Below are 12,857 nucleotides of genomic sequence, written 5' to 3' on the forward strand. Positions count from 1 at the left end.
TCACCCAGAACATCGGATTTTCTGCCGGAATAACTGAATCACTGGACATTAACACCGGATCGCAACTAGCTAGCTGCAACCGAATTGGATGTTGCTGTTTGGCTAATCACCACTGCCCCTGAAGCAAGCACCAGTTAGCCTTGAGCCAGGCCCATATCCCGGTTATCTACCTCTCTGTCTACCGGACGGGAGTAGCCAGCTAACTAGCTACTTGCCATTAGCCACCGCTAGCGGTTTCTCACCATTGTCCGTGGCCTGCACTACCTACCAGCCAGCTCTAGCTTGGACTATTATCGGCCAGTCTGCACTGTCTGCACAGTGCGTTTTCGACCCAGAACATATCGGTTTGCCAATGACTGGAACGAACTGCAAAAATCTCTGAAGCTGGAGACTCATCTCCCTCACTAAATTTAAGTGTCAGTTGTCAGAGCAGCTTACCGATCACTGCACCTGTACAAAGCCATTCTGAAATTAGCCCACCCAACTACCTCATCCCCATATTGTTATTTATTTTGCTAATTTGCACCCCAGTATCTCTATTTGCACATCTATCATTCCAGTGTTAATACGAAATTGTAACTATTTTGCACTATGGCCTATTTATTGCCTTACCTCCATAACTTACTACATTCGCACACACTGTATATATATTTTCTGTTTGTATTTTTGACCTTATGTTTTGTTTACCCCATATGTAACTCTGTGTTGTTGTTTTTATCGCACTGCTTTGCTTTTATCTTGGCCAGGTCGCAGTTGTAAATGAGAACTTGTTCTCAACTGGCTTACCTGGTTAAATAAATGTGAAAAAATAAATTAAAATGATGACAAATCAAAAGGGGTGTATGGGTAAAAGCCTATGGATTGTGCAGAGAGGTTAGGGGAGAGACAAAAGAGAGAAAATATGGGTGAGAAGGACTGCAGAGAAAATGGCCTACTTCAGGTGAAACACTGAGTGAATCAGAAGATAAATGGAAAGAGCAAATTATATTTGGAAGGGATGAGCAGAGAGTGAGTGAGTGAGAGAGGGAGGTGTGAAAGGGGAAAGAGAGAGAGGGAGCAGGAATGAGAGCAGGAGGTAACCCTTCCCTGGGGTTTATTGTAGCAGGATCACAGCGTTGGAAAATGCACTCACCCAACCTTTAGGTGGGTATATAGATTTGGGTGTATTTTTCTCCTATCACCATCCAAAATAATTGAGAGAAAAATCTTTCATTCTACAAATTTTGGGTGGCAAAGTGTTTTTTTAACAAACTCAGTCGGGGTGCTAAACTAGCTCTCTAGCACCCAGCTGGGCTATTTGATCTCGGGCATATTTGGCAGAGGAGGGTTAAAGGGTGGGGTGAGAGAGGGTGGGGGGGGGTGGAAGCCTGCCGAGTTGTCAGTGAATAAATCATGAAGAGTTTGTTTTGGAGAGAAGAGAAGAGAGTGGCATTGGGGAAGCACACTCCAAACATTCCTCTAAACATTCTTCTTTAACAAATCCAAATATAGCCTCGTCTGTTAGCGGGGACACCCACTGGTAGTAGTAGTACTGAGAGAATAGCACTACTTATAAGCACACTTGGATCATTTATGTAAGGAATAATGGACAGTAATTGTCTACGAATACAGTTCATAATACCTGAAGTGTAACCGTCGTTTTTTTCTTAAGGTTAGTTTGGTATGTATCCAATCTCTGTCCATATCTACATCTCCCTCCCTTTCCTCCCCAAGACAGAACAACCCAGTCTCATCTCAACCGCTAACACAAGGCTTTACAACAATCATGGCCCTGCCCTAAGTGGCCCAGGACCCAACCCCTTGCCCTAACCATAACCAACTGGGATTATTTGCCTAAAGTTAACCAATGACATTTACTGTATAATATTAACCAGTTACATTTGTTTATGACCTCGAGATAGAGCCTACTAGCCCAGTCCCAGATCTGTTTGTGCTCTTGCCAACTCCATTGCTGTTATCGTCAAGCCAAACATGACAACGAGTGACAAGGAGTTGACGTGATAGGACAAACAGACTGGCACTCAGGTTAAGAGCTTCCCTCAGAATAGATTAAATTAAATTCCAACTCCAATCTGCCCCAGCCTACGTACCTGAGCCACCCTGATGAAGTGGGAGATGACTTCTGCCCTCTGGGGGGCAGTGGGCTTGCTGAGCACCATGAGCTGGATCCACTGAGACACACTGTTGAAGAGGGTGATAAAGCGCTCCAGGATGGGGTTGTCCACCGTGCAGCCATGCATCACAAAGCTGTGGTAGTCCTGGAACTGGAAGAGGGGCAGAGAAATGTAATGGATTAAGTGGGAATAAAAAAGCAGTTACACCCACAGTATGAAAAATGTATGCACTCACTAACTGTAAGTCGCTCTGGATAAGAGTGTCTGCTAAATGACTAAATGTAATATAAGTCAACATAAGTCCCATGTTTAATGAGCAATGAGTGTTTAATTGAGTCTGCCTTGAGTGACAGGTGAATGAGGTTTGCACTTGGCACTATTCCATTAGTTATATTGTACCAGGCAAGGTCAATCAAGAGCAAGTTTAAGTATTTGAAAGAAAACAAATACTATGAACCCAGATCTGGTGGACAGACACACTGCTCCACACAGCCCCACCTACCAGTATCTTGCAGAAGGACTTGTACTCCAGGTAGGTGAGGTGTGTGGCCAGCTCGCAGGAGTCCAGGTGGTCAAACAGCAGAGACATCTTCCTTTTCTTGGACATAGAGGGTTGCCGCTGGGTCACCTGACGCTTCCATTTGTACGACGGTCTAAGGGGGACAAAAAGCACACAATATCATGTCTGGGCCCAAGTACATACACTGAGTGTACAAAACATTAAGAATACCTGCTCTTTCCATGACAGACTGACCAGGTGAATCAAGGTGAAAGCTATGATCCCTTATTGATGTCACTTGTTAAATCCACTTAGTAGATGAAGGAGAGGAGAATGGTTAAAGAAGGATTTTTAAGCCTTGAGACATGGATTGTGTATGTGTGCATTTCAGAGGTTGAATGGGCAAGACAAAATATTAAAGTGCCTTTGAATGGGGTATGGTAGTAGGTGCCATGCGCACCGGTATGAGTGTGTCAAGAACTGCAAAGCTGCTGGGGTTTCCCATGTGTATCAAGAAATGGTCCACCACCCATTGGGCAACTGTGGGAAGCATCCCTGTGGAACGCTTTCGACACCTTGTAGAGTCCATGCCCCGACGAATTGAGGCTGTTCTGAGGGCAAAAGGGAGTGGTGCAACCCAGATGTCTTCCCATTTTGTGTTACAAAGTGGGATTAAAATGGATTTCATTGTCATTTTTTGTCAACAATCTACACAAAATGCTGTCATGTCAAAGTGGACTAATAAAATACAATATAGCCGTTGCATTAGTGTTCAGCTCCCTGAGTCCATACATGTTAGAAAACACCTTTGGCAGCAATTACAGCTGTGTCTAAGAACTTTGCACACCTGGGTTGTACAACATTTGCCTATTATGCTTTTCAAAATTCTTCAAGCTCTGTTAAGATGTTGGGGATCATGGTTAGACAGCAATTTTCAAGTCTTGCCATAGATTTTCAAGCAGATTTAAGTCAACACCGTAACTTGGCCACTCAGGAACATTCACAGTCTTCTTGGTAAGCAACTCCAGTGTAGATTTGGCCTTGTGTTGTAGGCTATTATCCTGCTGAAAGGTTAATTCCCCTCCCAGTGTCTGGTGTAAAGCAGACTGAACCAGTATTTGCCAATGTCAAGCATACCCATACCATGATGCAGCCACAACCATGCAGTTACTCAGTGATGTGTTGTGTTGGATTTGCCCCAAACATAGGCCTTTGCATTTAGGCCAAAAAGTGTATTATTTTGCCATATTTTTTTGCAGAATTACTTTAGTGCCTTGTTGCATACAATATGCATGTTTTGGAATATTTATATTTTGTATATTTTTGTTCTTTCACTGTAGAGTCACTACAATGTTGTTGATTCATCCTTTGTTCTCTCCCATCACAGCCATTGAACTCTGTAGCCATTTTTAAATCAACAACGGCCTCATGCTAACATCCCTGAGCAGTTTCTTTCTTGTCCTGCGGCTCAGTTCAGAAGGATGACTGTATCTTTGATGTGTCTGGCTGGTTTGTTATTGTTACCCATCTACCAATCACTGCCCTTTTTTATGAGGCTTTTGAAAAGCTCCCTGGTCTTTGTAGTTGAATCTGTCCTTAAAATTAAATACTTGACCGAGGGACCTTACAGATGTATGTATAGGGGACAGAGGAAGGGTTAGTCATTTAAAAATCATGTCAACCCCTTATTTCACACAGAGTGAGTCCACTTTTTATGTGATTTGTTAAGCCAAATTTAACTCCTGAACTAATTTAGGCTTGACTTGACTAAACAAATGGACTGAATACTTATGCAACGACTATATTTTTGTTATTTTATATTAATCTTAAAAATATATATATTTTGTGTCTATTGTTGACAAAAAATGACAATTAAATCAATTTTAATCCCACTTTGCAACAATAGAATGTGAAGAAATCCAAGGGGTCTGAATACTTTTTCAAAGCACTGTAAAACTCAAACCTGGAATCCAAACTGAATTTTGCTCTGTTTCACTATGTTTGTAAAATGTGAAACAGAGCGATATTCAGTTTGCATTCCAGGCTAACAAAATATAGCATGCTGCATTAGTCTCTACAATGGGGCCTGAAACTACGACTGTGATGGATGTGGAATGGAGGAAAGAAGACAGTACAGAAGATGCAATAAAATAAAGAAAATTCTTAGCAGATGTTTATGAAACTACTAGGGATACTAGGGATACCACAGACAGACAAAGGAAATAGGTCATTTAGGAGCTCTGTCACACGAGGTCCCAGCCTCTGGCCTAAGAACGAGCCATGTAAGGCAGCATGGGGACACAAAGGCTGCGTTTACACAGGCAGCCCAATTCTGATATTTTTTCCACTAATTGGTCTTTTATCCAATCACATTAGATCTTTTCACATCAGACCTTTTCAGAGCTGATCTGATTGGTCAAAAGACACATTTGTTTAAAGAAATATCAGAATTGGGCTGCCTGTGTAAACACAGCCATAGGCACTGTAGTATCTGAACGATGTGCGGTTTTCTGAACTTTCGGCTGTTTTTAATGCTGTTTTGTTGTTCGAGCTCTGGTGAGTATTTCTTATACGGCAGATAAACTTGACACCTGTGTAGCGTGGGTATACATACACACTGCAGTCAAGGACACACCGACTACACACACTTTAGTGTAGAATGGGGACAGTCACACCAGTGGAGGCTGGTGGAGGTAGAAATCACTGAACAGGAACACTTACACACTGTCGATGTCGATGAGCTGACTCTGGCGCTCGTTCCCCTCGGTGGTCAAGAGGTCCTTGAGGTCTTTAATCTGCTCTGCCAGTTCTGGGTTCAGATTGAACTCTGCCGGGAACTCCGAAATCCAGTACCTAGAGAGGGAGAGGGAGAAAAAGAGAAACAGAGACATAGTGAGGGATAAAGCAATAAAGAGACATCCCTAAGCTAATAACAAAAGCAATTGCAAATGTGTCTTACTTCACCAGGTGGCAGATTCTTGTCCTGAGTTCAGCAGTACAGCTCTCCTCCTGTGATCTGATCAACTGTTAAGGTACATAAAGCATCTACAAAGACATTTCAAAAACATCTTTGGCATCACAACACACTTAAATGCAACCAGTTTTGCCCACTGGGAACATTCCATCCAACTTACACCTTCCATTCCATTCACTGACACCTTAACCCTAAAAGCACCAACAGGGTTCCATTTTGACCCCAAGGGGTCAAAAATGTCATAAAGATCCTTCAGAAATGTCAGGTCTTTGTCAAGCAACTAGTTACAGACAACAACAACAAAAAACAATTTACCATGATTTCTATGCAAATAGAAGAATGAAAAATAAATCTCTCTTTTGTATACTAGTTGTACACAGCTAAGCTGAAAATGTGGACTCAATTGTAAACTTCGTGATAAACGCACCAAATTTGGCACAGAGGTAGATGTATGTACCCTGAAAAGATAATAGATTTGGAGCCACCCTAGATTTGGGGGGTGTGACAGCCACTATAACTAAAAAAAAAAATACAAAAAATGTAAATACATATTTAGCTTCCAGTAATGTCTCTACACCAAGTTGAGAGTCTCATCTTTCAGATGCAATTGGAACTGAGTTGATAGCCCATAGCATTCCAACGTTAGAGCCAAAAGTCTGATGGCACCGGTGCACATATCGCATATAAAATCGGTCATATCGGTGGCCATTTTATTAGCTCAGATTAGCTCAATTGCCAATTTCTCAGCCTCCGAGAATCACAACACTTGAATGAATAACAGACAAATGTCCATAACAAGTGGCTATGGACATATAATATATATATAATAATATAATATATAATATAATATGCCATTTAGCAGACGCTTTTATCCAAAGCGACTTACAGTCATGCGTGCATACATTTTTGTGTATGGGTGGTCCCGGGGATCGAACCCACTACCTTGGCGTTACAAGCGCTGTGCTCTACCAGCTGAGCTACAGAGGACCACGATGAAAAAACATTTAAAAAACATACAAAAACGTGTATTTTGAAACATACAATTTAACTATAGTGTATGAACATTTTAAAATATATGCTTATTTTGGGGAATTCAAAACATTTACTTGTGTTATAAACGGTTAACAAATAAAGTGTTCCTGCTTGCAATTATTACCAAAAATGACACCTGACAGACTGACCAGGTGAATCCAAGTGAAAGCTATGATCTCTTATTGATGTCCCTTGTTAAATCCACTTCAAAATCAGCGCAGATGAAAGGGAGGAGACAGGTTAAAGAAGGATTTTTAAGCCTTGAGACATGAATTGTTGTGCATGTGTGCCATTCAGAGGGTGAATGGGCAAGACAAAATATTTAAGTGCCTTTGAACGGAGTATGCTAGTAGGTGCCAGGAGCACCGGTTTGTGTCAAGAACTTCAACGCCGTGGGTTTTTCACGCTCAACAGTTTCCTGTGTGTATCAAGAATGGTCCACCACCCAAAGGACATCCAGCCAACTTGACACAACTGTGGGAAGCATTGGAGTCAACATGGGCCAGCATCCCTGTGGAACGCTTTCGACACCTTGTAGAGTCCACGCCCCGATGATTTGAGGCTGTTCAGAGGGCAAATGGAGCGGGTGCAACTCAATATTAGGAAGTTGTTCCTAATGTTTGGTATACTCAGTGCGTGTGGGCGCTTTTAAGGTTAAAGAGTATATGTTGCTCCTACAGTAGCTGACAAGACCTGACAAGCCATAAGCAGGTGCCTGATGGTGAAGGATACTTGAGCAGTAGTTTCTTAGCCATGTCGGTGGAGGGGAGGTACCAAGGGTGCATCATGAGGAACATGCGCACTACGGAGGGGTCCTTCAAAGTGCCCTTCTCATCTGAAAGAGGACAGACACATTCTCATCACACAACAGACACTGTATGTCATTTACACTAAAGAGCAGTCAGCCAAATGACTGAAGTGTTACTGCAAATAAGACAACCAATTACTATTGATTTGAGACTGACAACATTAGCTATTTATGGTGGTGCATGGACACATGGGAAATTGGTATCTATTCCTAGAAATGTTATTCTCCTTGCAATCCGTTCCTAGAAATGAAATGTTATTCTGATTGCACAAAGTTGAGGTTTATTTAGACCAGGGCTATCAAACCCTGTTGCTAGAGAGCTAGCGCTAGCCTCCTACAGGTTTTCGCACCAACCCCAGATGTAACTAATCTGACTCATCTTATCAAATCAAATGTTATTGGCCACATGCGCCGAATACAACAGGTGCAGACATTACAGTGAAATGCTTACTTACAGCCCTTAACCAACAGTGCATTTATTTTAAATAAAAAAGTAGAATAAAACAAAAAAGTGTTGAGAAAAAAAGAGCAGTGCAAATAGTCCGGGTAGCCATGATTAGCTGTTTAGGAGTCTTATGGCTTGGGGGTAGAAGCTGTTGAGAAGTCTTTTGGACCTAGACTTGGCACTCCGGTACCGCTTGCCGTGCGGTAGCAGAGAGAACAGTCTATGACTAGGGTGGCTGGAGTCTGACAATTTTGAGGGCCTTCCTCTGACACCACCTGGTATAGAGGTCCTGGATTGCAGGAAGCTTGGCCCCAGTGATGTACTGGGCCGTACGCACTACCCTCTGTAGTGCCTTACGGTCGGAGGCCAAGCAGTTGCCATACCAGGCGGTGATGCAACCAGTCAGGATGCTCTCGATGGTGCAGCTGTAGAATTTTTTGAGGATCTGAGGACCCATGCCAAATCTTTTCCGTCTCCTGAGGGGGAATAGGCTTTGTTGTGCCCTCTTCATGACTGTCTTGGTGTGTTTGGACCATGATAGTTCGTTGGTGATGTGGACACCAAGGAACTTGAAGCTCTCAACCTGTTCCACTACAGCCCCGTCGATGAGAATGGGGGCGTGCTCAGTCCTCTTTTTTTTCCAGTAGTCCACAATCATCTCCTTTGTCTTGGTCACGTTGAGGGAGAGGTTGTTATCCTGGCACCACATGGCCAGGTCTCTGACCTCCTCCCTATAGGCTGTCTCATCGTTGTCGGTGATCAGGCCTACCACTGTTGTGTCGTCGGCAAACTTAATGATGGTGTTGGAGTCGTGCCTGGCCATGCAGTCATGGGTGAACAGGGAGTACAGGAGGGGACTGAGCACGCACCCCTGAGGGGCCCCCATGTTGAGGATCAGTGTGGCAGATGTGTTGTTACCTACCCTTACCACCTGCGGGCGGCCCGCCCGTCAGGATCCAGTTGCAGAGGGAGGTGTTTAGTCCCAGGATCCTTAGCTTAGTGATGAGCTTTGAGGGCACTATGGTGTTGAATGCTGAGCTGTAGTCAATGAATAGCATTCTTACGTAGGTGTTCCTCTTGTCCAGGTGGGAAAAGGCAGTGTGGAGTGCAATAGAGATTGCATCATCTGTGGATCTGTTGGGGTGGTATGCAAATTGGAGTGGGTCTAGGGTTTCTGGGATAATGGTGTTGATGTGAGCCATGACCAGCCTTTCAAAGCACTTCATGGCTACAGACGTCAGTGCTACGGGTCGGTAGTCATTTAGGCAGGTTAGAGTCCTTGGGCACGGAGACTATGGTGGTCTGTTTGAAACATGTTGGTATTACAGACTCAGTCAGGGACATGTTGAAAATGTCAGTGAAGACACTTGCCAGTTGGTCAGCACACGCTCGGAGTACACGTCCTGGTAATCCGTCTGGCACTGCGGCCTTGTGAATGTTGACCTGCTTAAAAGTCTTACTCACATCGGCTACGGAGAGCGTGATCACATAGTCATCCGGAACAGCTGGTGCTCTCATGCATGTTTCAGTGTTGCTTGCCTCGAAGCGAGCATAGAAGTGGTTTAGCTCGTCTGGAAGTCTTGTGTCACTGGGCAGCTCGCGGCTGTGCTTCCCTTTGTAGTCTGTAATCGTTTTCAAGCCCTGCCACATCCGACGAGTGTCAGAGCCGGTGTAGTACGATTCAATCTTAGTCCTGTATTGACTCTTTGCCTGTTTGATGGTTCGTCGGAGGGCATAGCGGGATTTCTTATAAGCGTCCGGGTTAGAGTCCCACTCCTTGAAAGCGGCAGCTCTACCCTTTAGCTCAGTGCGGATGTTGCCTGTAATCCATGGCTTCTGGTTGGGGTATGTACGTACGGTCACTGTGGGGACGACATCATCGATGCACTTATTGATGAAGCCAGTGACTGATGTGGTGTACTCCTCAATGCTATCTGAAGAATCCCGGAACATGTTCCAGTCTGTGCTAGCAAAACAGTCCTGTAGCTTAGCATCTGTGTCATCTGACCACTTTTTTATTAACCGAGTCACTGGTGCTTCCTGCTTTAGTTTTTGCTTATAAGCAGGAATCAGGAGGATAGAGTTATGGTCAGATTTGCCAAATGGAGGGCGAGGGAGAGCTTTGTATGCGTCTCTGTGTGTGGAGTAAAGGTGGTCTAGAGTTTTTTTTCCTCTGGTTGCACATTTCACATGCTGGTAGAAGTTAGGTAGAACTGATTTAAGTTTCCCTGCATTAAAGTCCCCGGCCACTAGGAGCGCTCCCCTCTGGATGAGCGTTTTCCTGTTGACTTATGGCCTTATACAGCTCATTCAGTGCAATCTTAATGCCAGCATTGGTTTGTGGTGGTAAATAGACAGCTATGAAAACTCTCTTGGTAAATAGTGTGGTCTACAGCTTATCATAAGATACTCTACCTCAGGCGAGCAAAACCTCGAGACTTCCTTAGTATTTGATTTTGTGCACCAGCTGTTGTTTACAAATATACACAGACCGCCACCCCTTGTCTTACCGGAGTCAGACGTTCTATCCTGCCGATGTAGCGTATAGCCCGCTAGCTGTATGTTATCCATGTCGTCGTTCAGCCACGACTCGGTGAAACATAAGATATTACAGTTTTTAATGTCCCGTTGGTAGGATAACTGTAATCTTAAGTCATCCAATTTATTCTCAAATGATTGAAGATCGGCTAATAGGATTGATGGGAGCGGCAGTTTACTCGCTCGCCGTCGGATCCTTACAAGGCACCCCGACCTACGTCCACGATATCTCCGTCTCTTCCTCATGCGAATGACAGGGATTTGGGCCTTGTCGGGTGTCTGTAGGATATCCTTCGCGGCCACCTCGTTGAAGAAAAAATCTTCGTCCAATACGAGGTGAGTAATCGCTGTCCTGATATCCAGAAGCTCTTTTTGGTTATAAGAGACAATGGCAGAAACATCATGTACAAAATAAATGACAAATAACGCGGAAAAACACACATAATAGTACAATTGGTTAGAGGGCTGTAAAACGGCAGCCTTCTTCTCCAGCGCCATTATTATAATGTCACTAATCAACCAACTAATTATTAGAGTCGGGTGTGCTAGATTAGGGTTGGAGCGAAAACGTACAGGACTGTAGCTCTCCAGGAACAGGGTTGGAGAGCCCTAATTTTGACATTGAGTAGCAGGTATATTTGAGTGCTCATAGGCAAATAAAGAGACTGACCGAAGGCACGGATGCACGCTTCCACCAGCTCATCCACCGTTGCAGCCTGATCTAAAGATATGGGCTCCATCTTTCTCCTTCTCCTCTCGTTTTCCCAGTGGACTTTCTCCTCTACCCTTTCTTCCCACTTCAGTGGCACTCCTGAGCACAAAAAGAGAAGGAGAAGATGGAGAAGATGAAAGGGATTGCACAGAAACAAATTTCACCCAAGGAATTCAACTCCTGTACAAAAAGATGAGAGCATTGCATAGTTAGAAAGGGGAAAGCATTGCTGCATCGTTGAAATAGTTGCCAGTAATAGTCTGTTTTGTTGCTCGGATCTAGTGATGCAAGATATCCAGGAAGTATGAAGGAAATGTTGACAAAATCAAACAATGGATTAAGAACAATAACATGTCTGGATACTGATGGATTGTAGTTCGGTTACATTTGAAAACAGCATACTGCAGCAAACCAACTTCCGTAAGTGATTTATAACTAATATGTCAGATCAGGTGACATAACTACATTGGTTAATGTCACTATTCTGATGAGACCAGCTTTCGTAGCAAGTACATTATATTTGACCCAATACTCAGATATACAGTGGGGGAAAAAAGTATTTAGTCAGCCACCAATTATGCAAGTTCTCCCACTTAAAAAGATGAGAGAGGCCTGTAATTTTCATCATAGGTACACGTCAACTATGACAGACAAAATGAGGAGAAAAAAATCCAGAAAATCATATTGTAGGATTTTTTATGAATTTATTTGCAAATTATGGTGGAAAATAAGTATTTGGTCAATAACAAAAGTTTCTCAATACTTTGTTATATACCCTTTGTTGGCAATGACACAGGTCAAACGTTTTCTGTAAGTCTTCACAAGGTTTTCACACACTGTTGCTGGTATTTTGGCCCATTCCTCCATGCAGATCTCCTCTAGAGCAGTGATGTTTTGGGGCTGTCGCTGGGCAACACGGACTTTCAACTCCCTCCAAAGATTTTCTATGGGGTTGAGATCTGGAGACTGGCTAGGCCACTCCAGGACCTTGAAATGCTTCTTACGAAGCCACTCCTTCGTTGCCCGGGCGGTGTGTTTGGGATCATTGTCATGCTGAAAGACCCAGCCACGTTTCATCTTCAATGCCCTTGCTGATGGAAGGAGGTTTTCACTCAAAATCTCACGATACATGGCCCCATTCATTCTTTCCTTTACACGGATCAGTCGTCCTGGTCCCTTTGCAGAAAAACAGCCCCAAAGCATGATGTTTCCACCCCCATGCTTCACAGTAGGTATTGTGTTCTTTGGATGCAACTCAGCATTCTTTGTCCTCCAAACACAACGAGTTGAGTTTTTACCAAAAAGTTATATTTTGGTTTCATCTGACATTCTCCCAATCCTCTTCTGGATCATCCAAATGCACTCTAGCAAACTTCAGACGGGCCTGGACATGTACTGGCTTAAGCAGGGGGACACGTCTGGCACTGCAGGATTTGAGTCCCTGGCGGCGTAGTGTGTTACTGATGGTAGGCTTTGTTACTTTGGTCCCAGCTCTCTGCAGGTCATTCACTAGGTCCCCCCGTGTGGTTCTGGGATTTTTGCTCACCGTTCTTGTGATCATTTTGACCCCACGGGGTGAGATCTTGCGTGGAGCCCCAGATCGAGGGAGATTATCAGGGGTCTTGTATGTCTTCCATTTCCTAATATTTGCTCCCACAGTTGATTTCTTTAAACCAAGCTGCTTACCTATTGCAGATTCAGTCTTCCCAGCCTGGTGCAGGTCTACAATTTTGTT

General features: G+C 43.8%; 1 protein-coding gene across 1 annotated transcript in view; it reads right to left on the minus strand.

Moving 5' to 3' along the window:
• The window catches only part of LOC311112841 (RAS guanyl-releasing protein 2-like), a gene marked incomplete at both ends in the record, with an annotated part of 36,798 nt that extends 25,648 nt beyond the window's left edge, over positions 1-11,150 (minus strand). Inside the window, 6 exons of the mRNA XM_084155972.1 lie at positions 2,091-2,264; positions 2,617-2,767; positions 5,335-5,466; positions 5,573-5,629; positions 7,352-7,454; positions 11,081-11,150. Coding sequence (XP_084012098.1) covers positions 2,091-2,264; positions 2,617-2,767; positions 5,335-5,466; positions 5,573-5,629; positions 7,352-7,454; positions 11,081-11,150 — 687 coding nt within the window. The remainder of the gene's footprint in view (positions 1-2,090; positions 2,265-2,616; positions 2,768-5,334; positions 5,467-5,572; positions 5,630-7,351; positions 7,455-11,080) is intronic.
• Between the last annotated feature and the right edge of the window lie 1,707 nt (positions 11,151-12,857).

Source organism: Coregonus lavaretus, assembly GCF_964263955.1.
Source record: "Coregonus lavaretus genome assembly, chromosome: 39".
In the NCBI taxonomy this organism is placed as follows: domain Eukaryota; kingdom Metazoa; phylum Chordata; class Actinopteri; order Salmoniformes; family Salmonidae; genus Coregonus; species Coregonus lavaretus.